This window comes from Zootoca vivipara, chromosome 12 (genome assembly GCF_965207765.1).
Source record: "Zootoca vivipara chromosome 12, rZooViv2.hap1.1, whole genome shotgun sequence".
NCBI classification, from domain to species: domain Eukaryota; kingdom Metazoa; phylum Chordata; class Lepidosauria; order Squamata; family Lacertidae; genus Zootoca; species Zootoca vivipara.
Genome location: NC_142595.1, coordinates 2,098,969 through 2,126,520, shown reverse-complemented (window position 1 = coordinate 2,126,520; position 27,552 = coordinate 2,098,969). Strand labels below are relative to the sequence as shown.

The window sequence follows — 27,552 nt, the reverse complement described above, 5'->3', positions numbered from 1 at the left end:
GAAGTGGAATTCCTCACACCAGCTTGGGGGTGGCTGTAAATTTCCACAGTCTACCTGGGAATGGCTGGGAAATGAAGGGGTGTGGGCTCTGGCAAATGTGTGTATTCTGCCAGCATTGTTTTCCATCAGGATTCTTCCATGGGCACCTATATCATGCTGGTGGCATCTTCCAAGACCCACGGATGTAGCTGAACTCCCCACTCTGTCACCTTCCTAAAGCCATCAAATATCTGAGCATTACACCTTAAAAGTTTTTTTAAAAAGACTTTAAGCATGAAGGCTGTGTACACACTCTGGCTTATTCTGTATCCAGGGGATTCCCATGGATAGTCTGTGAAGCTGTGTGCTCACGATATTAGACTCAATGCTTATCCATCCTGTAGTTTGAGAAACACTGCATTTTCAAACCAGTTTTGAATTGATTTGAAAACAGAACCCTTTGGAAGACCTCCATGCCCCCTCTTCACCCACTGGTGTGGACAGGCAGTGTGCAACCGAAAACGCATCCATCCATACGGATGTGTACAATGACATGCAACATGCAATTAGAGGATAAAGGACCTCTGGATGGTTAAGTCCAGTCAAAATCGACTATGGGGTGTGGCACTCATCTCTGCTTTCAGGCCAAGGGTGCCGGCATTTGTCTGCAGACAATTTTTCCAGCTCATGTGGTCAGCATAACTAAACCACTTCTGGTGCAACGAGACACTGTGACAGAAGCCAGAGCGCAAGGAAATGCTGTTTACCTTCCTGCCACAGTGGTACCTATTTATCTACTCATGCTAGGTTGGCAGGATTCGAACTGCTGACCTTGTGATCGGCAAGCCCAAGAGGCTTGGTGGTTTAGACCACAGCACCACCTGTATCCCATATATGCAATTACAAGTGCAGTGGGGGTGGGGAAACAATGACCTTGCTGAGTTTTAAGTAGGTAGTGAGTACAATGCTGAAGAGTGCCTCCATTTTCAATTTTTAAAAAAGCATGCCTCAAGGAGCTTGGGAAATATCCATTGAAACACTGAAATAAAGAGAAATTCCTCCATACTTATTATTGTTATTAAATTTATACCCTGTCTTTTTCCCCTGACAGGGACTCAAGGCAGCTTACAGACAGAAATAACTGCTAAAAACATGGGGGGAATAATTAAAAAACAATTAAACATAATTGAATTAAAACCAGTGCGATATTTCAAGAAAAAGAGGTGCCTGAACTCACCAGGAACACCTCCCTTGTTTTCATATAATGGCAATGGCCTGAGAGGTGCCAGAACTGAGTTCCAGCTAAAAAAACAACCCTGATTATATTTGTGTATCTATCAATCTATTATCAATTAAAAACAAACAATTACAAGAGAAACAGCATAGCATTAGCTGCCCTTAAAAGCAGTCAGTCTCCCAAAGTCTTCACTTGCTGGCAGGAAGACAAAGAGGGAGCCAGTCTAGCTTCTCCATGGAGGGAGTTCCAAAGGGGTCTGGGAGCAGCCACTGAGACAACCAAGCTGGAATTGCTCCCTATTAGTGTATCAGACTATATGAACTATTCATATACTGTGTTTAGTATCCAAAATGCATTTGGATGCCCTATTCTCTTTACCCTTGCAGTAATTCTGAGATACAAGTCACTATCTGCTCCTTTTAAGACCTGATGCTTAATGAGCAAGTTAAAATAGCTGCACCCAAAGGTTAGCTGCAGCTAAAAACTGAGCTACACAACCGTATTGAGCATACAAATAATACCTTACATATTCTTGACAGACAATATCAATACAGATTGCAGGTATGTGTCAAAGCTTTTCCTGTCTGACTGCTCTTACCTTTGAAAATGCTTCCTGTACATAGAAAACTAGCATATGATTACAGATTTTATCCTAGCCCCCCTGATATGAGGCTTGCCTATATGCTTAAGAGAGATCATTCCAGCCAGTGACCCCTGCCAACAGTGTGAAGAGGTACACTTCAGCAGAAACTGGACAAAGTTGACTCTAGTTGTGTAGTTTGGCTCTTAGTCCCACTGAAATCCATGGAATGGAAAAGCACAATTCAACACCATCTTGGCTGTGAGTCCTGGAAGACCTGCTTCCTGTCTTGCAGGTCTTTTCCACCTGCCTTCTACCATATGATTGATGTGAAAATTGTTCAATTTGGTTGTGTAGTTTTTGATGTTATATTTATTGTTTATGAGTCATAAGCATAATTACTTTTAGTTATGTTTGTAATTATGTATTTTTTCATGTTGCAAGCCGCCTTGAGCATGGTTTTAACTATGGAAAGGTGGTATACAAATAAAATGATGTGTGGGTGTATGTAAAACATAAATTCCATTGGAATCACACAATGCATGGATTGATTTGCCCTACTATCCAGTCCCATATGCTCTGGTTCCAAATAAATCCTGCTTGGAAGCATGATATGGAGTCTCTCAGATTCTCAATCAGTAATTACTATACAAGAAAGGAAACTTGAGGTTTACATACTAGGAAGATTTCACATATTGTGGTTCTGCATTTCGAACTCTGCTGTGAAAAATTGCATCTACATAGGGGTTGTCCAGGTCATCAGGATTCTCTGCACCAACACAGCCTCTGTTTGGATGAAAAGGGGGAATGAATCAAAAGGCAAATATGTATTATTTATAACACAGCTGGCTGAGGCCACTGAAGCTCCAAGTTTTTCGTTATTTATTTAAAAGGTGCACAAAAACATACAAAGAGATTTGTGCAGTCACGTACCAAAATACACATAAAACTATGCAGTGTGCTTGTAGGAAAAAATGGATGACAACATTTTACCACATAGGTGGAATAAGCTAATTTGGGAAAACTGTATATAATGTGAGAAAGAAATGGAGTCATCATTGCTTCCACTGCCTTTTGTATTTAGCCTTGAGAAACTGGTATAGGTCTTTTTTTTATATATAACAATTTCATTAGTTTCTTCCATATTTCTATATCCAGTATACAAAAAACCAACCATAACGATAGTACTAGGAAATAGCAGAGCAATATCTCAGAAGCCATGATTTCTGACACACAATGCTGAATGTAGCCATTACTCTCATGTTGTGATATGCTACGTGCTTGATAATCCCCCACATGCTTTTGCCATTCTTAGCAAGTAGCAAAAAACAGGGGGTTTCTCAAGCCACTGGCAAGGCAGTGGATGTGGTTGGCGAGCTGTGCTTGGCTTGCTGGATCACAAGTTGTGCAGGAATGGGGCAAATTAAGTATGCAGGTGCCACAAATTTTAGTTGGCCTCAGTAACCAGACATGGATGGTGTTTCTTGCCTAACCCTGATACACCCCTGCATCCTAACATGGACAGCGGTTGTAGAGGAGGAGCACATTATCACCTCTGACCTTCTGGTGCATTTTGGAGACAAAATGCCTTGGTATATCCAAAATGGTCCACAAAAGGTGCTTATCACAATTTCTGTAGTGCCTTGTTCCTATCCATTTTGACAATCACCTCTTCTCTCATGTCTGACTTGACACTATGCTTTGGAGACACAATTTCTTAAACACAAGGACCCTGCCTGTGGGTGTAGGAGCTAATAAGACCCTCTTCAATCCTCCAGTGGGGCTTCCTTATTGCACATTTCAAACTGATTTAGTGCTAGTGCTGGTATTGAGAACTGCCTGGCCTCACCTCCAAGTGAAACACCACCCCCAAAAAACACCTCCTTTTTGCCACTTGCTTAGAATGGCAAAACTCATGTGGCAAGTGCCAACAGGACTGGAGCCAAAAAGGGAAACACTGAGAAACGGGGGAGTAGATAATACAACAAACCACCTGTAAATGTGGGGACCTCTCCTGCATAGCCCAATGAGAACTGAGGATGCTCAGTAGCCACAGCAGGTAGAGTGTTACTTGGAAAAGAGCAATGAAAATGAGAAAGGAGAGGAGGGTGGGGTGGGGTGGTGGTCTGCTGGAGCCTCTTCTGCCTTATACCTTATAATATGGTGTTTTGGGATGAGGATTCACCGCAACATTTTGTCATAGGTCTTACTTGTCCCAGCTGGCTGTTCAACTGTCCACAAGGAACACAATTGCTAGAGCAACTTCTCAAGTCAGTTTCCAAGCTGCTCATAGATGATTTATGAAATCACACAGCCATAGGATAGGTTTTGCAGCAGGTAATAGCCTGAATTGCATGCCTATTCTATTTATCAGCCCTCTTAATATGAAGTCAAGCATGCGAATGAGTTTATTTCAACTGACAATCTTCTAAAATCCATTCTATACATTGGGATAGTCTCAATGTGGGGAAAATATGTATATTAAAATGGTGGAGGAGTGGTACAAAGTTGCTTTTCTGCCGTGAACTGCCATAAACTGAGAAGAAACATATAAGAGCATGAGAACACTACAAATTTTGACCAAACTATGAATTTTGACCAAACATCCAGTGAGTCCAACACTGCATCTAGAAGGGACCAGTTAGATAGGAAGCTCATATGAAGTCAACACTGTTTATCTCCAGCACACTGCCTTTGAATGGGAAAGTTCTGTTTAACTGTCATGGCTGATATTTAGGGGGGGGAAATTCTCCATAATCTGTCCAGTCCTTTAAATATCAGGCTAATCTAGTAGCCACAACATGCTATATATTTTGTGGCAATGAATTTAATATGCTAATTATGTACTGTGTTTCCTCATGGACTCTACTGGAAGATCAGCAACATTTGGCTTATCTCGTCCTTTGAATATTTCCATTTCAGCTGGTCATTACATTCTGTAACTTAAGAAATGGTGCTAAAGGGCTCATCCAGACTTCCTTTTGTGCCACATTTCTAGGCACAGGTCCAGGCTTTAAAGCTCTGTGTCTGAGTGGTTTCTTTTTCGTCCTGGCGCTTTCCCCAGGAAAACCCACGTTTTACCATTGAATCAGAGCAAATGGCGATGGGGTTTTCTGCAGATTGCTGGTTGCTCTGATTCAACCGTAAAATGCAGGTTTTCCCAGGGAAAGTGCCACAACAAGAACAAAACAAAAAAAAACCTGCATGGACATGGAGTTTTAAAGCATGGACCTGTGCCTCGGAAGTGTAGTGCAAAAGAAAGTTTGGATGACTCCTGATTTTGCTTTTTCCTCCTCTTTCCCAATCCCTTTTCTTACTGTCATGCAATGATTTTCTTATTAATGACATTTGTAAGTCATTCTGAAAACATTTTATGGCTAGGGTGACTAGATGCAAAAGATGCACGTTTGTGTAGAAGAAATTTCAGTAGCTATACGTATAATAACAAGCTATGCTTGCTGAAATTTTCTCCCCTAAACCACCATTAAAAGTGCAAGAGCCCTGTATTCTTTTGTGTGACCACCTCATTTCTGGTTGTAGAGTGGATTAAAAATGCTTTAAATAAATACATGTATTTTTCTTCTGTCCTCCTGCCGATTAATTTATCTGGTGATTCTGAATTCTAATATTATGAACTCACACAACATCCATTTTCTCATTATAGAAGACTGCAATCCTACACTTACCTGGGAGGAGACCCATCAAGCTCAACTGGGCTTACTTCTGGTGCAGAATTCTGCTATCTCCTCAGCTCAGATTCATGACATTACTCCTCATATTGTTGAATCTCCCCCTCACTTTTGGAATCTCTTTCTGTGATCCATTGCCCATTGCTCTTGCTTTGTTTCTTTGTGGCTCAGGTTCGGGCTTAAGTGCTCCTTGGTCCTATGGATGCCATTGTATATCAGAACAACACATGTGTCAATGGCATCCATGGGACCAAGGAGCACTTGTGCAAACAGACGGTGTGGCTTTGTCTCTTTTTGAATGAACAAATTCCCTGCTTAAGATAAAAGATATATATTCACATAACAACTTTTACTTACGTATATAAAGGGAGGTGTTGAGTTCGAGAGCAAGGACTAACACTGTTAAAGATGAAAGGCACATTAAATTGGTTAACTTATTTCCTACTAATGTACAATCAATATTTGGTATGTTATTAGATGTGATAGCTTTCAGACAATTTGCAATGGCATGTATATTTTTAAGAGCACATAGTGGACACAGGGTCCTAGTTCAGTCTTGGTAGGTAGTAAAAACTTTAATTCTGAGTTTCCAACATTTAGGATGATACTATTGCCTGACCAGCTGGGTCTTGCAGATTCTAGCCTTGCCACCTGGTGCCCTTTGCACCACCAGCTTGCCCTCGATCACCAGACTTCATTTAAAGCGTGCGCACGTGCACACATGTTACACCTATTTGACTCCCATGTGTTTGTTTGTTTGTTTGTTTGTTTGTTTGTCAGTCTGTCTGTCTGTCCCTTCTCATGATGATCACAGAACTCTGAGGCTTTATACCATTCTTCTTAGTCAATGAGAAGAGTCATAGCTGTGGCTGACATTTAAGGAACCCACAATGCCTGGGGGGAACTTGAGCTGCCTAGAGTAGGGGCGGAGGATTTAATTCAGCTTGCACTTAAAGGGAATCAACCTGATTTGCACCTTCCAAAACTAAAAACAAACTGTTATAGAAATGTAGAGAACTGAACTTAAGATTAGGAAAAAAGAGAAATGGAGAGAGGCGGAAATTGGCAAGATTCACCAATCTCCTGTACTAGGCAAGTTGACAGCTGGGGTGGAGTTAGTCCACACAACCCTTCCTCTCTCTCTCTCTCTGCATTCTTCAAATGTGCAAGTATTATCTGAACTGTCCTTTTGCAGAAGCAGTACTGGGAGAGAATTAACTGAGTGACCCAGCTCCTGACAGAGCTCCCTGCCACTGCCCTGCTCCACCTCACAAACACAGAAATGCACTTCTGGTCATAGCAATGATCCGTCTAGCTCAATTGCACTCTCTCAGATGTCCTCCCAGCCCAAATTAAGTGCCACCAAAACAACGGTACATATGCATACAGCAAAAATCTTGCTTCGTGTCACTTTAAAATTCCCATTGTGTGAAACCATAAAAGAAAGTACAGATATTTTTTAAGAATCTACAAACATTTTCAAACAATAGAAATAAATGAAGCTCACAAATTAATTGGCTTGTGCGGTGATGTGAAGTCTCTTCTTTGAAATCTGTCCCAGAGGCTTCCAACAACCTGGAACAATAAGAATGTTTTTGGGATCACCACCTGTATGAATAACACTGTTACTACTACTAATAATAATAATAGTAACAATCAGAATAATCACATTCTCCACAGGAATTTTCAGTACTGTACTGAAAAGTGTCTGGCACATTGTAGCTGGTTATTCTCTCGCAGGCAGACAAGAAGAACTGGACGTTTATTGAGAACGTACATGGGGTGCGGATGTTGGGACATGCCTGGGTCACAATTCCAGCAAACATTTCTGCACATGAAGAGTAAAAAGTATCGCAAGAAGCTCGCTCGGTGTCACAGAAAGACAACACGGGCACAACAACAATCTTTATTACGGTCCATAGACCCATCAATTCGTTACAAAGCAATACCCAATAAGGACATCCTGCCTTCAGGTTTCAAAAACATTTTGTTCAAACTTAGAGTTGGAATAGAAACTTCGCCACTGCTAATGTTCTAGCATTTGACCGGTCTGCCAATAGGAACTTGATATACAGTAATACTCCTCCGATTTTCCTGGGATCGGGGCTAGCAAGGGTGAAATCAATTCAGCTCTAGCTTGCTTGAACTTCAAACAGTGCAGCATAATATGTTTTATGGAGTCTGTGTCTTGGGCACACGAGCACAGTCTTTCCTGGTAGGGGACTCCTCTCATCCTACCCTCCAGCACTGCAGAGGGGAAAACGTTTAATCTGGCTTTTGTGAATAACCTTCAGTAGTTTGGTACAGTCAGGTTTTTAATGTAAGCTGTTAACTTAAAAACATGCCCATATTGTACTCCTACTGCCAACGGACTGACAAGTTCTTACGATTATTATTTGTTCATTTAGATATTTGCTTATATACCAAGATGGCTTCTTGAGAGTGGTGAGGTTACGACACCGATCTTCACTTCAACCATGCCATAGCAGGTCTTTGCTGTAGCCAGTGAGGATGGTGGGAATAATATGGATGAGAGGAATGGAACAAAACTTGTTTTGGCACTGAGGTACAGTAGTTTGATCTGCCATGGGACAGGATGCCTTTCATTGCGACATACAGGCTTCTTAAATGACTATAGCTCCTCTCATCCAAGCCCTACATGAAGGCTTCGCTCACGGAGCAGCTATTAAGAGCAGACGAACGTCAGCTTCATGTGGATACCTGTCTGGGCAGCACATATGGATTTATGTTTTTAAATTAATGTGGATGGATGGGATGGTTATTGTATTTATGTGGACTTAAGGGTTTTCTCTCACACACTTTAACCACTTCTCTCTCTCTCTCTCCCCCCCTCCCCCTTTCCTTTCTTAAAGGTAAAGGGACCCCTGACCATTAGGTCCTGTGACAGATGACTCTGGGGTTGTGGCGCTCATCTCGCTTTATTGGCCGTGGGAGCCAGCGTACAGCTTCTGGGTCATGTGGCCAGCATGACAAAGCCGCTTCTGGCAAACCAGAGCAGTGCACGGAAACGCCATTTACCTTCCCGCTGTAGCAGTACCTATTTATCTACTTGCACTTTGATGTGCTTTTGAACTGCTAGGTTGGCAGGAGCTGGGACCGAACAACAGGAGCTCACCCCGTCGCGGGAATTCGAACCACCGACCTTATAGAATAGAATCATAGAATCATAGAGTTGGAAGAGACCACAAGGGCCATCCAGTCCAACCCCCTGCCAAGCAGGAAACACCATCAAAGCATTCCTGACAGATGGCTGTCAAGCCTCTGCTTAAAGACCTCCAAAGAAGGAGACTCCACCACACTCCTTGGCAGCAAATTCCACTGCCGAACAGCTCTTACTGTCAGGAAGTTCTTCCTAATGTTTAGGTGGAATTTTCTTTCTTGTAGTTTGAATCCGTTGCTCCGTGTCCGCTTCTCTGGAGAAGCAGAAAACAACCGTTCTCCCTCCTCTATATGGCATCCTTTTATATATTTGAACATGGTTATCATATCACCCCTTAACCTTCTCTTCTCCAGGCTAAACATACCCAGCTCCCTAAGCCGTTCCTCATAAGGCATCGTTTCCAGGCCTTTGACCATTTTGGTTGCCCTCTTCTGGACACGTTCCAGCTTATCAGTATCCTTCTTGAACTGTGGTGCCCAGAACTGGACACAATACTCCAGGTGAGGTCTGACCAGAGCAGAATACAGTGGTACTATTACTTCCCTTGATCTAGATGCTATACTCCTATTGATGCAGGCCAGAATTGCATTGGCTTTTTTAGCTGCTGCATCACACTGCTGACTCATGTCAAGTTTGTGGTCAACCAAAACTCCTAGATCCTTTTCACATGTACTGCTCTCAAGCCTCCCATCCTGTATTTGTGCCTTTCATTTTTTTTGCCCAAGTGTAGTACTTTACATTTCTCCTTGTTAAAATTCATCTTGTTTGCTTTGGCCCAGTTGTCTAATCTGTTAAGGTCATTCTGAAGTGTGATCCTGTCCTCTGGGGTGTTAGCCACCCCTCCCAATTTGGTGTCATCTGCAAACTTGCTCAGGATTCCCTCAAGCCCATCATCCAAGTCATTGATAAAGATGTTGAACAAGACTGGGCCCAAGACAGAACCCTGTGGCACCCCACTAGTCACTACTCTCCAGGATGAGGAGGAGCCATTGATGAGCACCCTTTGGGTTCGGTCAGTAAGCCAGCTACAAATCCACTGAATGGTAGCATTGTCTAGCCCACATTTTACCAGCTTCTTTACAAGAATACCATGGGGCACTTTGTCAAAGGCCTTGCTGAAGTCAAGATAGGCTACATCCACAGCGTTCCCTTCATCTACCAGGCTTGTAATTCTGTCAAAAAATGAGATCAGATTAGTCTGACATGACTTATTTTTCAGGAACCCATGCTGACTTTTAGTGATCACAGAGTTTCTTTCTAGGTGCTCACAGACTGTTTGCTTAATGATCTGCTCTAGAATCTTTCCTGGTATTGATGTCAGGCTGACTGGGCGGTAATTGTTTGGGTCCTCTCTTTTCCCCTTTTTGAAAATAGGGACAACATTTGCCCTCCTCCAGTCTGCTGGAACTTCGCCTGTTCTCCAGGAATTTTCAAAGATTATTGCCAGTGGTTCTGAAATCACCTCTGCCAGTTCTTTTAATACTCTTGGATGTAGTTCATCTGGCCCTGGAGACTTGAATACATCTAAACTAGCCAAGTATTCTTGTACTACCTCCTTACTTATGCTGGGCTGTGTTTCCCCTGCTGAATCATCTGCTCCATATTCTTCAGGTCGGGCGTTGTTTTCTTTCTTGGAGAAGACTGAGGCAAAGAAGGCATTGAGGAGTTCTGCCCTTTCTCTGTCCCCTGTTTGCATTTCACCATCTTCTCCTCTGAGTGACCCCACTGTTTCCTTGTTTTTCCTTTTGCTACGGACATACCCATAAAAGCCCTTTTTGTTGCTTTTAACCTTTCTAGCGAGCCTGAGTTCATTCTGTGCTTTAGCTTTTCTGACTTTGTCTCTACACGTGCTGGCTACATGTTTGAATTCCTCTCTGGAGATTTCCCCCCTTTTCCATTTTTTGTACATATCCCTTTTAAATCTTAACTCAGTGAAAAGTTCTTTAGATAGCCAGCCTGGCTTCTTTAGGCACCTTCCATGTATCCGTCTCATTGGTATTGCCTGAAGTTGTGCTTTTAATATCTCCCTTTTAACAAACTCCCAACCATCACGAACTCCCTTCCCTTTTAGTATTACTGTCCATGGGATTTCACCCAGCGTTTCCCTAAGTTTTCTGAAGTCGGCTTTCTTAAAGTCTAGAATTTGGACCTTAGTATGCTTGGTTGCTCCTTTCCGCTGAATAATAAACTCCAGAAGAGCATGGTCACTCCCACCTAATGATCCTGCCACTTCTACCCCACTAACCAAGTCATCACTATTGGTTAGGACCAGATCTAAAATGGTTGATCCTCTTGTTGCTTCTCCCACTTTCTGGACAATGAAGTTGTCTGCAAGGCCAGTGAGGAATCTGTTCGACCTTATGCTCTTGGCTGAGTTTGACATCCAACAAATATCAGGATAGTTGAAATCCCCCATTACTACTATCTCACTTCCTTTGGAATGCTTGGCCATCTGTTCCAGGAAGGCATCATCTGTGTCCTCAGTTTGGCTTGGGGATCTATAGTAAACTCCCACAATGAGATCACTGTTGTTTTTCTCTCCCTTAATTTTGACCCAGATACTCTCAATTTGGCTTTGAAGTTTTAAATCCTGGATCTCTTCACAGGTATACATATCCCTAACATATAAAGCTGCTACTCCTCCTTTCCTGTTTGGTCTATTTCTCTTAAATAGATTGTATCCCTCTATTACTACATTCCAGTCATGAGACTCATCCCACCAGGTTTCAGTGATGCCTATTATGTCATATTTAGTTTGCTGTACCAAGAGCTCAAGTTCATCTTGTTTATTTCCCATGCTTTGTGCATTAGTATACAGACATTGAAGACCGTTGATCATTCCCCCATGTCTCTTATTTAAGGATATTTTCGTCCCACCACTAGGTCTGCATGCTGCTTGCTCCATTTGGTCCTTGACATTCGGATGATCATCTTCAGCATTTGATAGACTCCTACCTTCAGGACCACTGTCTCCCTCCCCCACATAAGTCAGTTTAAAGCCCTTCTGATGAGGTTTTTGAGTTTCGTGGCAAAAACATTCCTCCCAACTTTTGTGAGGTGCAGTCCATCACTTGCCAGAAGTCCATCTTCAAGAAACTGCAGACCGTGATCTAGGAATCCAAACCTTTCCTGTTTGCACCATTTGCGAACTTCCCCTATTTTTTCCCTCTCTCCCTGGACCATGTCGTTCAACTGGGAGGACAGAAGAGATGACAATTTGTGCATCTAATTGCTTCAACTTCCTGCCCAGAGCCTCATAATCATTTTTGATCTTCTGTAAGCTATGGCTTGCAGTGTCATTGGTTCCCACATGCACCAAAAGAAAGGGGTATTTGTCGGTGGGTTTTATGATTCCTTGCAGCTGTTCTGTTACATCTTTGATCTTGGCCCCAGGTAGACAGCACACCTCTTGAGACATCTTGTCAGGCCCACAGATTACTGCTTCTGTACCCCTCAGTAGGGAATCCCCAATCACCACTACACGCCTCTTCATAGGCTTGGTTGGGATTCTTCCATGTGCTGTCCCTTCCAAGGTTACCTGCATATTCCCAGAGGACTGACTTGGTTGCTCGTCTTCATATTCCTCATCAACTGTGATGAGGGAGAGATCCTCAGGTGGAGTCTGTTTCTCGTCTTCCATGAGCACTTCAAAACGGTTGTGTAATTCTAAGCACTCAGAGCGATCCCTGGGCCTTCTACTTCTATGAGTCACGTTCCTCCATACATCTGGCTGCTGTGTTGGGGAACTGACCTCCTCCTCAGGGAGATCCCCTGTCTCCTCCTTGGTGCAGACAGTGTGCTCTGCTGCATCCAAGAAAAGCTCCAGCTCTTTAATTCTCTGGAGCGTAGATACACGCCCCTGAAGCTGCTGCACCTTCTCTTCCAGAAGGGCAACCTTGTTTTCTAGTAGGGCAACCAACTTGCAATTGTTGCAGGTGTAGCTACCCACATCCTTTGGCAAGAAAACAAATCGGCAAGCCGATCGGCAAGCCCTAGGCTCTGTGGTTTAACCCACAGTGCCACCCGTGTCCCTTTCCTTTCTTAGTTCTCTGTTAAATTTGTTAAAAATAAAAAAGAGTAAACAAAAAATTCCACATGGAAAAATCCCATCCCTGTCCCCAATTTCTTGCCTGGTTAATTCATTCCTCACTTTTCAGCACTAAAAATGAGTCCCAAGGCAACTTAGCTAAATACTTACAAAAACATTATTGAAGAGAGACAGCATTTAAACAGAGCCACCAACCCACAATCAAGCAGTAGGGCAATCCAGAGCAGTTCAGCATCTACTGTTGGAACTATTGCTCTCCTATATTACATGTGAACTTACCTGATACTTAGCCAGAGCATCCATCTAGCCTCATACTGTTCATTCCTGACTAGCAGCAGCTCTTGGGGGTCTGCAGTAGAGTTCTTGCCCAGCTCTGCTACTTGAGACCCTTTTAACTGGAGAGCCAGGGAATTAAACATGGGGGGCACCTGTATAAAAAGTGTGTGTTCTACCACTGATCTATGACTATGATTTAAACAACAAACAACAACAACAACTCATAAACAAGCTAAAATAAAGTTCACTGACTTGGCTTGTTTCTGCTTCTGGTTCATACTGCTTCGTTCGCTGCGAGACACTATCAGCCCTTGGCTCTGCTGTTGTTTCTGGAGGCCTGACTTTGGGTGGCAACATTCTATCCCAGGGAATGTCTTCATTTGCTCTTCATTAAAAAGAAGGGAAAGAGGTTTTACAGCACTGGTCGTGGCTAGACAGTGAAATAAATAACACAGATTTCCACCCCACAAAGGTGGACAGATTTTGTAATGCTGGTTCCATAAGAGCCATCGACTGTGCATATAAGGGTGGGGGACAGACAGAGTTCAGTTATTTTATACGTTCACAGAAAAGGTGTCTAAAATGGAAGAGCTTATTTCATGAAAAAAAATCTGGCCGAATTATGAAGCACAGAATGAGATATGCATACTCCATAATGTTGTTAGGAGATTCATTCCCCGTCTGCAGTCATAGGATTATCATATGACTGTATGTGCTTTGTTCCCACAGAGTGGATGTGACGTAGAAAGGATGTTTGTCTTACTGCTGTTCCTGAAGTGGGATTGTTGTTCCTTTGTTTTTTCTCTTTACTGGCTGTGATGCCAGAGAGAGGGAGTCATGATGTAGAGCTCCCATCTATTTATATGTAAATAAAGCAGTTAGCCTTATTTACTGACTTGTGTGTTGTTCGTCATGTTTGTGAGAGCAATCGCATATTTGGCCTGTGGGACCAGTTTAGCCCAGCTTAAATGCTAACAAATGTATGATCGTATCAAGTTTATTGCTTATAGCCAAAGGATGCTGCAATGTATGCAATGTCATTCAGTAATATATGTACAAATTTGGTACAAAACTTAGAACACTTACATTATCAAAACATGACCTAATCAGCACCTATGGAAACACTTTAATATACCAATTAAAACATTAAATAATAAAATTTATAAACTAAAATCATCACATGGCCACTGATATATTAAAAGAAATATTAAACAATACAATTGATAATTGTGTACAACTTTGGTGAGAGAGATGTATCTTGGTATGGATGGGGTCACTGTTGGCCATGTGGCAGTGGTGGCAAGAAAAGTAATAGGGGGGAGGGAAGTGGGGTACAACAGTGGGGGGGGGAAGGATGGGAAACAGGATGCAATCCCATGTACTTACCCTATGTGAAGGGTTTTTTATTTAAAAAAAACACATGGAAGAACATTCAGTCATATGTATCCCCACTTGTAATCTGAAATGCTACAGCTGAGAAATTTTGGGAAATGCTTCTTCAGCTCCCACTTCCAAGCTCTCCCCTACCTGATGGCTAATCTTTGGGAAAGAAGCATGTCAGCTTGGATTATTATTATTTACCCTCACTTGACTCTAATGTTCCAGGACAGGTTATATCATTGAAATGTAATATTAAAAACAGTTTAAAACAACTTACAATCACAGAAACGAAGTGGGACATAAAGGAGGGGTTCAACTCAAAGCTCCTACATAGCACCCTGTCATCCAGGGCCCTTTTTTGCAGGTAACAATGTGCATTGATATTTGTAAGCATTTGTAACAGGAGAAAAACCTCATAGTGAACAAAGCAGACAGTTATATGCCATTGGAGGTGAACACCAACTGTTTAAAGAACCCTTCCTTACTAGAAACAGAAGCTCACCTTTGAGCCACTGAGGTATACATATACTTCCGCGCTTTCTCATCTCTGAAGGCTTCAGAGGAAGGATCACTTGACTTCGCAAGAAACCATTATGGAAGAGAAATCATAAAATATAATGCAGGGATTAGTCCTTCAATTGAATAGTTTTCCAAGCTGTGTAATGTCCCAAGCACACAAGCATAAGATTGCTACCCCTTTTCCTACTTGCACCTTTAGAGCAGCCTAAAATGTTCAGAGTGGCTTATTCAGTAGAGCATGAGGCTCTTAATGTCAGGAGTATGGATTCGAGTCCCACACTGGGCTAAAGATTCCTGCATTGCAGGTAGTTGGGCTACAGAGGTGCCAGGTTGCCGCTATGATTGAGGGGGCCCTTTGTGTGCCACATGTGAATGACGCCCCACACAGACAACCTCACATCGTTGGAGGAGCCAGCTGCTGAAGCTGCAACACACCCTCTCAACACTGAGGAGGCCCAGCCCCTTTCTAACAAAGAGTGATGGGGCTGAAGACACCTCGGCCCCCTAGATTTAAGATGCCTGTTGGACTAGATGACCCCTTGGGTCCAACAATTCTATGACTCTATGTAATACATAAAATACAACAACAAATGTGTCTGCTAGTGATGGAAAACTGTTGCTCTCAGTTTCTCATTTGTTTCATACTTAAATTCAGTTCTCCACATTTCTGCAGCTAATTTTTAATTAAAAAATTATTCAGCATTTTAGTGCAAATTGCTCTTAATAAGCACATTTTGGTGTGCGGTTTTGACAAATGCACATTCTTGCAGGCAATCTCTCCTAATATAAATACAGTTTTTTATTATATTTTCACTCATATATTCATTTTTATGCACACTTTCCCCCTAATATAGTGTTATGGGTCTGCAGGGGCAAGGATCCCCTAAAACTCCTGGGTGCCAGATTCTCCTCATAATTTCTGAATTTGGCTAATGTGGGATTTGAAGTTTGATGAAAGAAACAAATGGTTCTGTGCAAGGTGTATGTGTTTTGCACCTTTCTCTCTGTGTTTGCTGTTCCATTTACAACGTATATCTCTTTGGGTGCTTACAATAACATTTACCTTTGCATCTCCTTGTGTGAGCTGTGTGTTGGTGGCGGTGTGGCCTTGGGGTGTTTGTGGAGGCTGTGATCTGGGGCACTTGGAGGCTCCCTTGGTGCTGTGTCACAGCATGGTGGACAGAGCAGTATGATTGGGTGTGCATGCCTTGGTGGGTGGTGCTGATGGTGATTGGTTGCTGCTGGCAGGGATGCTAAGGAGGCACTGTGCATTTTACCTGTGTGATTACATTTCCTTCCTACTGTATGTAGTTCTCTTCCCACAGAATATATCTGAAACCTCTCTCAGTGTGAACACAAATGATAACACATTTTGAAAAGAATTCCATGTGTAGCAACTGTTTTTGAACGATTCCACAGCAAATGCCAACTGAGCTGTTATCACTAACTTTATTTTCTCTCGCTGAACTGAGGTACTTATGAACTGATTTGGAATAGTTTGGTAAATTACACTAGCAGAATTTACCCTGGTGTAACTTAACATAGAAGATGGTGAAATGCAAACAGGGGACAGAGAAAGGGCAGAACTCCAGGGTGGCTATCTAAAGAACTTTTAACTGAGTTGAGATTTAAAAGGGATATGTACAAAAAATGGAAATAGGGGGAAATCACCAGAGAGGAATTCAAACAAATACCCAGCACGTGTAGAGACAAAGTCAGAAAAGCTAAAGCACAGAATGAACTCAGGCTTGCTAGAGAGGTTAAAAGCAACAAAAGGGGCTTTTATGGGTATGTCCGTAGCAAAAGGAAGAACAAGGAAACAGTGGGGTCACTTAGAGGAGAAGATGGTGAAATGCGAACAGGGGACAGAGAAAGGGCAGAACTCCTCGATGCCTTCTTTGCCTCAGTCTTCTCCAAAAAAGAAAACAATGCCCGACCTGAAGAATATGGAGCAGATGATTCAGCAGGGGAAACACAGCCCAGAATAAGTAAGGAGGTAGTACAAGAATACTTGGCTAATTTAGATGTATTCAAGTCTCCAGGGCCAGATGAACTACATCCAAGAGTATTAAAAGAAATGGCAGAGGTGATTTCAGAACCACTGGCAGGAATCTTTGAGAATTCCAGGAGAACAAACGAAGTCCCAGCAGACTGGAGGAGGGCAAATGTTGTCCCTATTTTCAAAAAGGGGAAAAGAGAGGACCCAAACAGTTACCGCCCAGTCAGCCTGACATCAATACCAGGAAAGATACTAGAGCAGATCATTAAGCAAACAGTCTGTGAGGACCTAGAACGGAACGCTGGGATCACTAAAAGTCAGCATGGGTTTCTGAAAAATAGGTCATGTCAGACAAATCTGATCTAATTTTTTCACAGAATTACAAGCCTGTTATAGATGAAGGGAATGCTGTGGATATAGCCTATCTTGATTTCAGCAAGGCCTTTGACAAGGTGCCCCATGATATTCTTGTAATGAAGCTGGTAAAATGTGGGCTAGACAATGCTACCATTCAGTGGATTTGTAACTGGCTGACTGACCGAACCCAAAGGGTGCTCATCAATGGCTCCTCTTCATCCTGGAGAGAAGTGACTAGTGGGGTGCCACAGGGTTCAGTCTTGGGCCCAGTCTTATTCAACATCTTTATCAATGACTTGGATGATGGGCTTGAGGGCATCCTGATCAAGTTTGCAGATGACACCAAATTGGGAGGGGTGGCTAATACCCTAGAGGACAGGATCACACTTCAAAATGACCTTAAGAGATTAGACAACTGGGCCAAAGCAAACAAGATGAATTTTAACAGGGAGAAATGTAAAATACTACACTTGGGGGGGGGGGAAATGAAAGGCACAAGTACAGGATGGGTGACACCTGGCTTGAGAGCAGGACATGTGAAAAGGATCTAGGAGTTCTGGTAGACCACAAACTTGACATGAGTCAACAGTGTGATGTAGCAGCTTAAAAAGCCAATGCAATTCTGGGTTGCATCAATAGGAGTATAGCATCTAGATCAAGGGAAGTAATAGTACCACTGTATTCCGCTCTGGTCAGACCTCACCTAGAATACTGTGTCCAGTTCTGGGCACCACAGTTGAAGGAGGATACTGACAAGGTGGAACGTGTCCAGAGGAGGGTAAACAAAATGGTCAAAGGCCTGGAAACAATGCCTTATGAGGAACGGCTTAGGGAGCTGGGTATGTTTAGCCTGGAGAAGAGAAGGTTAAGGGGTGATATGATAGCCATGTTCAAATATATAAAAGGATGTCATATAGAAAAGGGTGAAAGGTTGTTTTCTGCTGCTCCAGAGAAGCGGACACGGAGCAATGGATTCAAGCTACAAGAAAGAAGATTCCACCTAAACATTAGGAAGAACTTCCTGACAGTAAGAGCTGTTTGACAGTGGAATTTGCTGCCAAGGAGTGTGGTGGAGTTTCCTTCTTTGGAGGTCTCTAAGCGGAGGCTTGACAGCCATCTGTCAGGAATGCTTTGATGGTGTTTCCTCCTTGGCAGGGGGTTGGACTGGATGGCCCTTGTGGTCTCTTCCAACTGTATGATTCAATGATAGCGTCCTATAGTTTGGAGTGCTCCACTTGACAACTGCCTCCTTTAAAGATGCAGGAACACAACTCTCCTGCAAAGAAGCATTTATGCTCACTGTGACTCGTAACGCCAATCCTCCTCTACAGCTCTTAGAAGCCAAAATAGACCTGAGTCCATCAAGCAAGTTTTTGGACTCATAACTCCATGCAACTACTTCAAATCATCTCGCTGAACAAGATGACATTCATCCATCCATCCCATCTTTCAGCATTAACTTTAGATATCATCTTACTCATGAATGACTTGCATAGGTTTTCCACCCCACCCCCTCTCTATCATGATCATTTTAGCAATGAATATCTGCAATGGTATTAATTTGAATATATGTTCCAGGTTTATACAAACAACAAAATCAATAGCAGGAAACAAAAATACCTTAATGTCTGGGTCCACATGAAATGCAAATTTATGAGGCGAAAAATTTTCTTTGACTTTAGGTGGAGCAGGTATAACTTTTACTGGACTTGTCCATCCTGGAAAAAAGTGTTGAATTTCTTGTGCTATGCAGTCTACTACAGTATTAAACAGTATTAAAGTATTACAACAGTATTAAAGATTACAACTAAGTTAAATAACTCTTATATTGCTATGTTAACTAACTTAAATGATTTTATGATAACTGTGATGGAAACAATGAAGTCTATGGCAGTATGTAATTTGCCAAACTAATGTTATACCATGAAATGATTGCAAACATACTTTCTAATGAGGGAAGATCTCAACAGCTGAATGGTTGCCGCAGTCCACTTCAATGAGTTGAAGTGAATTTTGAGTTTGGCTGAGAAAATACCACAGAAAACCCTGAAGGAGCACTATAAGTCAAAAGAGAGAGTGAAATTAATGGTTAGCAGACACAGTGAGAAAGTGGTCCCAAGATGCCGGGGAACCTAAGAGACAGGTAACAACGAGGCAGAGTAATTGAAGGAAGGGGCAGAGCAGGTACTAGAAGCAAGAACCTGAAGGAAGGGCAGGTAGAGAAGGAGAAACAAAGGGCGGAAGAGACTGGCTTGACAAAATGAGCACTTAATAATGTGTGTGAGCTATGGAGACCCATAATGTCAGGAGGGGCTGCATGACCGGAAACGGGGGGGGGGGGACACACAAAGGAAGACATGGTTGGCAGAGTTCGGGAAGAGCCATCAAGGAATAAAGATCCAAGGAAATGGGGCAGTGGGCGAATGGTTGAAGAAAAAACGGGGTTAAGAAGGAAGCTTGTTTGGGATCTAGAGAGCTAGACAGTGCCGTAACTACGGTATTGGGGGGGGGCTAGCTGGGTGTTTTTGCCCCAGGTGAAGCCTCCAGAGCAGCACCATTGAGGTTCCCAGCCTGTGTGTGTGTGTGTGTGTGTGTGTGTGTGTGTGTGTGTGTGTGCACAAATGCGAGTGGGTGAGTGTGCCAAACTGGGTCTTTGGCCCGATTAAAATAAAGCCTAATTTCGTCCCTGGATCGAGAGACAAAAAAGACAGTGAGCTACTGTCAGGAAGTAGACAGGAGGCTGGAGGTTGTGACCCAGAGAGCCAATTGCTTATATGTTTACCAGGCCCAATAGGGTGCCATTTTCTTTACTGCTGCTCCCCCTTTTAATATAATTTATATAACATTATAAATTTGATGTTTTGCAGTTTTTACTGTGTTTGTTCTCCAAACGCTCCCATGAAGTACATATTGTTCCTTTTTATCCCCCTCCTCACAGATATAGGTTACTTCCACATCATACATTTAAACAACTACGGTATTATACCCTCCCTTCAGCAGTCATGACTTCCCACAAAGAATCCTGGGAACTGTTCCCATGATCCTTTGGGTGAAGCAATGACTGGTAAAGTAGGACAAGAGTCCTTTCAAGGTGTGGTGTGCATGCGACCCGAGTTGGGGGTGCAGTGATTTACCCAAGGCCACATAGTGAATCCACAGCAGAGGTGGGAACCTGAAATTAAATTTAGCCTCTTAGATTAAAAATGAACCAACTCTCTTCTGCTTTAGATTTAGTGAGCCTTTGGAACAACACAACATATACTTTAGCAAACAATTACATGATCTGAGTTGTTTGGACAGGCAAGCTATATCTCATCTTATATATTCTTATGATATAGTTAACAAACCACCTATCGATATTTAATTTATTTGCTTTAAAAACTTTGAATTCTACCTACCGTATTTTCTTTCTACAATAAGTCAAGGTAGCTTACAACCACAAAATATCAAACAATATAAAAACGAACAGGAAATAAAAATTGCAGCAACAGACGCAGTCTATCACGATGGAGGGGGAAATGTGCCTGTCTATTGCAGCGACAACTTGTCTCTGTCAGTGGAGGATAGATTATTCAGGGTCAGGAGAGGGATGTGTGCATTTGAGACCAGTGTCCTCAAATGCAGTACTTCACTTTTCCCCTTTGAAGTGAATGACAGCATTAGCTCATACTGCATGGAAGAAACCAAAAGGGTGCACCCAGAACCCTGTCTGAGTGAGGGTTAAGTCTGCCCTCTACATTTGATAAACCCAGTACTGCAGGGAGGAAACAGATTTTGCCCCTGCAAATGCCTTGCCAACTGAACTTAAGTAGAACCATGGTCAGCAGAGAAAAGGTTAAACAACCCATTCCCCTCACCTGTTTCCCCTTCAGCACTGCAACTTTTTCATTCACTAGGGGGAAAGTTAAATAAAATTCTGCACAGCATGCATTTTGGCACTTTAAGGGACATCTTTTAGGCTGATGTACCAAGGCTGCACCTTGCGTCCTTTCATCAGACAATATAGTGAATAAAATGAGAACAGTAAAAGATAGCACCATGTACCTCCAATTTTTGCCCTGAGAGAAATATCTGGCACTGCTCTTGAGTTCCACCGCTGGTCCTGCTTTATCTCTTCCAATACTGAGAGACGTCTGTTTGCAGGCTGGTGTGTCGCATGTGGGAAGGGGGCCGACGGTGGAGGGTTAATTATTGGCAGATCATCCTGAATGAATGGCTTGGATTTGAGAAAAGCATTACTGCATTTGTCCTGGAAACTGGTAAAAATGTGTCTGTCTTCAGGTCCTCTCACAAAAGGCATATACATTCTCTTTAAGAGGTCTTCATGCTGCTTCTGATGCATCTTGTGAGAATTTAAGTGACTGAACTGCCTTGCAGTGACTTCAGAAGTCATAATTATTTTTGTATTGTTTCCAGGTAGAGATATTAGAGTCTTGATTGTTTTCTAATCCTGTCCAGGAACTCTCACGGAAACTAACAGCACACAGACGCAACCAAAAACCTTTCCAACTTACGGAAGAAAACACTATTTTAAAACCAAAGTAAAAGGAGATAGAAACCCGGTAGAGAACAGAGCTGTCAAATGAGAGGAGTCTCTTTGTTGCTTAGTGACAGTAGAACATGAGCACACAATGAAAGTTGTAGTGATGCATTTCACAGGGATCTGGAACCAGGAGAAAATGCAGTGATCTTTCGGATCTATGATTGAAACAATCATTTTCTCTGCTTCACACATATGCTTTTTTCCCTTTCCTACTGCAATGTTTTAAAATGTATTAAAGTTTTAGACTGTCAAACATCAATGTTCAAAATAATCACCTTATACATTGTTATAGATTCAGGATAAGCCCTAGAAATTAATGAATGCTAGGAATTGGGTTGTTTCTGATATGATGGGAGAATGCAAGCTGCAAAGGAATTCCTGAGCTACAGTGATTAAGGAATAATTGAGGGACAAGAACAATGCAAGGTACCCCCTTCTGCCAGGTGTGAACAGAGACTGGGGATTTGGGAGGTTGCCAGGGTAACTGCTCTGGTGGAGGGCAAGGGGTTTCTGGGAAGAAGAAGGGGGAAGAGGAGCAAAGATTCATCTTTGGGGGAGGCTGGCTGCAGGCAGCCTGCACTGCTGCCTCTTGAAATGACTATGCCATCACTCCCTCCATGCAGACGGAATAAACCATCTTTCTTAAAGCCAGACCGTCTCTGCCGTGTCTTCTATTTTCCAAAGGGACACAGACCCCATGGGCTCTTGCCACCACTTGGCATAGAGAGGGGCAGACACCTGACTTTTGTAACAATATTATAGTTTGGCCTTCCTCATCTTCCTGAGTGGTAATGTTTTGGGGTCACCTTTTACAAGGTCAGTGAAGAAAGTGTCCTAGAGCCATCTGGTGCTTTGGGAGTGTCTGTTTATCTATTTTCAAAAAAATACAGTACTGTGAAAACAGATGAAAAAGGAATTGCAAAGCTTTCCCTCTTTCTAACCCACCACCAAATTTACTATGCTAATACTAGACTCATTTTTTCAAGTGCCTATCCTTACATAGTAAAAAAAAATGGTACCCCCCCCCCCACAAGCGTGCTGGGGAAGCTCAAGATTTGCAGAAGTACAAAATAAAAACTTTAGAAAAAATCCTAAGAACCCTTCAAAATAGCCCAATGAGAATTTGGTTGGGTGTGCATGGTCTGCTGAATGTGTGGGGTGTTCATGTGTGTGGGGTGAGGTAGACAGAAAACTAGGGAGAAGAGAGTCTCCTCAACAGAAGCACTTTACAGAGCAATATTTTCTTGCAGGTCCCTCTTGTAGATGCGAGTGTAAATGCTTACATTGCCAAAGCAACAATGTCCTCATAGAAGAGGATGTGGAGGGAATGTCAAGGTTTGCAGAAGTCCAAAGCTTTAGAAGACAATATTCTATAGGAAGAACCCCCTTCCACCCCCCCCAAAGAGCCCAGGCATAACTGAGCGCACTCCATGACCTACCGTACGACCACAGGATGTTGTGACTGACTCTTGGGGTGTGAAATGGAAAAAGGTGGGTAAGGGAATACAGTAGAGGACAGGGCAGACTTGATTAGAAGGGTGAACAAGAACATTCCACAGTACTACAATGTTCTGTTGCTGGATCCACCTGTTCTACTTTCCTACACAATCTTTTAAAATGGATTTTTAAAATAATAAAAAAGCTGACCAAATTCCTTCCCACTGCTCCCAAATCTACTGTGAAATACATCTTTTGCCTGAGAAGTTTTATAACAGATTTAATAAAAAAGCTAAAAGGAGATTAATATTACTTGCTTAGATTTATCAAGTCATTTTACTGGTGGTGATGCCTTTTCAGGATTTTGCACCGCCCCTCAAAAAAACCCAGGTGTGCTTTAAAAAATTGTATACTCTTTTTAATAATATAAGAAGAGTCCTAATGGATCAGGCCAAAGGCCCACCTAGTTCAGCATCATATTTTCAGTGGCCAACCAGATGTCTACGGAAGCCTGCAAGGACCTTCTCTTTTAAAAAGATAATAATTAATTTTATTTACGGTAATTAACATATAGACGAGATAAACAATTAAAAGAAATATATAATATGACAGCAGATGACTGGTACATCTGTTTATAACATCCTGGCGGTTAACATTTGACGGACAAGTTGTTTTTACTGCATCGTTCAGTATCTAAACAAATATTCCATTTCCTTCCGTTACGGGGTGAGTGAGTGCAATGACTATCCTCATTAGAGCAGTATCTGGGTATGCGGAACTTTTGTTGTCCCCTACCCACCCACCTGCATAGCTGTCAAGTTCTCCCTTTTTTTAAAGGGAAATTCCCTTATGCTGAATAGGCTTCCTCGCGAGAAAAGGGAAAACCTGAGAGCTGTGCGCCCACTGTGGGACTGCAACTCATCCCTGGTCATTGGCCAGACAGGCTGAGGCTGATGTAGCTCAGCATCATCCAAAGGGGCCAAAGTCCCCTGCCCCTGCAGCAGGCAGGGCTTGCCCACACCTCCATTTGTCCTGTGCTTTCTAGGCATTAGTCTGAGAGGTTTACTGCTCACTGCATGTTTTCCCTGGGAAAACCTGCTGTTTACTGCTGAATCGGAGAAAACATCTGCAGGAAACCCGATTGATGTTTGCTGTGTTTCAACAGTAAACAGTGGGTTTTCTGGGGGAGAGCGGTGGCACAAGTGGAAGAGAACACAGGATGAGTGGAAGTGTGGGTGAGCCCTCAGTTGCCCCTGGCATAACGGGATGAAAGAGAAAGTCTTGCAGAACAGAGGACTTAACTTTTAGGCAGGCTTTTAAGCTCAGGCACTTAGCAAATTAAGGTTACATGGATGATTGTTTAAAAGCTAATGAATTCCTACTGTTGTGTATTGAGTCAAAGGATTTTATATCTGTATTATTATTGTCTGTATTTGCATTAGGATAAAGTAACTGCCTTTTGGTTCCAGAGGGTACAGCTACTATTGGTTCATTTAAGCTGCTGTATTTGGATCCTCTGTCTTATTGGTTTCCTCCAAAAGGCAGCACTGTGATTGCTTGATATTGTTCCCTCCAAAATGTATCCCTTCCTAGCTAGTCCCCTGTCCCTATAAATGTAGCTTTCCTCTCCTCAGTCTTCAGTCTTGTTCACTTTAATAAAGAGCTGTTACTAGAGAACTGTCTCCAGCATGTTTTGTCAAGAGAGCTGAAATCACAAACCCCACGTCACAACAACTGGCGACGAAGGTGGGATCCGGAATGCTGAGGAGCGGTTAAACACAACCCTGCCTCAGAGTCCGGATTGCAGCTGAGAACAAGACTCACTGGCCAGCTGAGAAGACGACCCTGCCCGCTAGGACAATGGAGAGTCCAAGGGTATTGGAGCCCTTCCAGCCATCAGAGCCCCACACCTGGGAAGACTACGTCGAACGCTTCGAGTTCTTTGCAGTGGCTCAAGGGATCACCGATGCCAGCAAAAGAAGGGCCACATTCCTGAGCTACTGTGGGCCCGAGACCTTCAAGCTGGCCAAGGCATTACTTGCTCCAGCGAAGCTGAGTGAGACATCTCTCAAAGATATTCTTGCCTGCCTAACAAGCCACTTGGCGCCTACTGAGACCAAGATGGCCCGGCGGATGGAGTTCCATAAGAGGCAGCAGCATGCTGGGGAGTCTGTATCCACATTTCTGGCTGAACTCCGGAAGCTCGCTCAGCACTGCGGCTTCCAAAATCTGGAAGAGACTCTCCTGGATCGGTTTATAGGTGGTCTGAGCAGCAAGAAAGCCAGAAGACGCATCGTGGCTAAAGAAGAGGTTACCCTTGCTTCAGCCTTGAAAGAGGCCACCGCCACGGAGAATTATGAAAGAGAGGAGCTTGATGCCAGTCGCAAGGCCACTAAGCCACAGATAGAAGTTGCGCATGCCATGGACGAGCTAGAGGCTACTCCGAGCCAGAGCCCAGTCCGTGGGGTCGAGTCGGTGCGTCAGGCCTGCACAGTGCACAGAGATCGCCGAGGCAGGTGCCCAGGTTGTGGCGGAAACCATGAAAGGAAGAGTTGTCGTTTCAGGGATGCTATCTGCCGGACGTGCGGAAAGACGGGTCACATCGCCAGGGTCTGTAGATCGGCGGCGTCGGGAGCGACAGGAGCACCTAGACTGGAGCATCGCAGACCGCCCACAGCAACTCGTTTTCTAAAGGACTGCCACTACGTAACGGAGATCAACGGGAGGGCCGTGCAGTTTCCAGCGCAAGGCAAGGCACACGTCAAGGTGAAGATTGAGGGTCAGCAGTGCGACATGGAGGTGGACTCCGGATCCGCATTCACCATCGTGTCGGACCAGACCGCGAAGACATTCTTCCCCAGGGGTAAGTTGCCCCCTCTGGAGCCCTTTCCGGCAACCTTGCAGTCGTACTCAGCAGGCCGCATCCATGTTATGGGAATGTGTGCCGTGAGAGTACAGTTCCGGGACAAACAGGCTGTACTCAAACTGGTGATTGCGAAGGGCAGTCGCCCCAGTCTCCTGGGCACTGACTCGTTCCCTGCCCTGGGACTGAGTATCTCAGGGCTTAATTCAATCCAAACCTGCCCTGAGATGAGTGAGGTATTATGCAAGGAATTTGCTGATCTCTTTAATGGAAAACTGGGTTGTTATAAAGGGCCCCCAGTTGACTTCGAGTTGGACCCCGGGGTGGCTCCAATCCGACTCAAACCAAGGCGAGTGCCATTTGCACTGCAACCCAAGATCGAGGCAGAGCTGGATAAATTGGTCAAGCAGGGAGTTCTCTCACCCGTGGACTCTGCTAAGTGGGAGACTCCAATCGTCACACCCCTTAAAGCAAATGGGGAAGTCAGGATATGTGCAGATTACAAATGTACTATCAATAAGGCACTCAGGGGAAACTCATACCCCATTCCAGTCGTATCACATCTGTTGGCTAAACTGGCTGGGGGCAAGGTGTTTGCCAAAATTGACCTGGCACAAGCTTACCAACAGCTGCCAGTAACCCCACAATCAGCGGAAGCACAGACTATTGTCACACATAAAGGGGCGTTCAGAGTTAACAGATTACAGTTCGGAGTTTGTGTGGCCCCAGGGATTTTTCAAGGGCTCATGGAACGCCTGTTAAGAGGTCTGCCGGGGGTCTTGCCATTTTTTGATGATGTTTTGATTGCTGGAAAAGACCCACAGGAACTGGTTGCGCGTGTCCGTGCAGTGTTGCTCAAGTTCAAGGAGGTGGGGTTGCAACTGAAAAAAGAAAAATGCAGTTTTGGGGTGCCAACTGTGGATTTCTTGGGGTTTAAAATTGATGCATCAGGCATCCACCCCACAGATGCTAAGATTAAGGCCATCATCGAGGCACCACGACCACAGAACAAGACGGAGTTGCAGTCATTCCTGGGACTTATTAACTTTTATCATTCGTTCTTACCCCAGAAAGCTTCGGTAGCTGAACCATTACATAGACTATTGCAGAAAAAGAATGTGTGGCGATGGGGGCGGGAGCAGCAGAAGGCTTTTGACTCCTTGCGAGGAATGCTGAGTAGCAGGAGCGTCCTTGCTCATTATGATGAGTCAAAGCCGCTGGTCCTGGCATGTGATGCCTCTCAATACGGTCTGGGGGCTGTGCTGAGTCATAGGGAACCGGATGGGTCGGAAAAGCCCATCTCTTTCTATTCCCGTACGTTGTCGCCCACAGAGCGCAACTATGCTCAAATTGATAAAGAGGCACTGGCTATTGTGTCCGGAATCAAAAGGTTCTATGATTATTTGTACGGTCGCCATTTCTCCATTGAAACGGACCACAAACCACTGTTAGGGTTGTTCAACC

At 43.5% G+C, this 27,552-nt stretch overlaps 1 protein-coding gene across 1 annotated transcript in view; it reads right to left on the bottom strand.

Annotated features, from left to right (window-relative positions):
* SPMIP7 (sperm microtubule inner protein 7) overlaps positions 1–21,638 on the bottom strand; it is a 31,262-nt gene extending 9,624 nt beyond the window's left edge. Inside the window, exons 1-7 of the mRNA XM_035110573.2 lie at positions 21,290–21,638; positions 18,866–18,963; positions 14,873–14,946; positions 13,243–13,375; positions 6,993–7,060; positions 5,843–5,884; positions 2,475–2,582 (exon numbers count right to left, since the gene is read on the bottom strand). Of these exons, the coding sequence (XP_034966464.2) occupies positions 2,475–2,582; positions 5,843–5,884; positions 6,993–7,060; positions 13,243–13,375; positions 14,873–14,946; positions 18,866–18,963; positions 21,290–21,638 (872 nt within the window). The remainder of the gene's footprint in view (positions 1–2,474; positions 2,583–5,842; positions 5,885–6,992; positions 7,061–13,242; positions 13,376–14,872; positions 14,947–18,865; positions 18,964–21,289) is intronic.
* Positions 21,639–27,552: the final 5,914 nt, after the last annotated feature.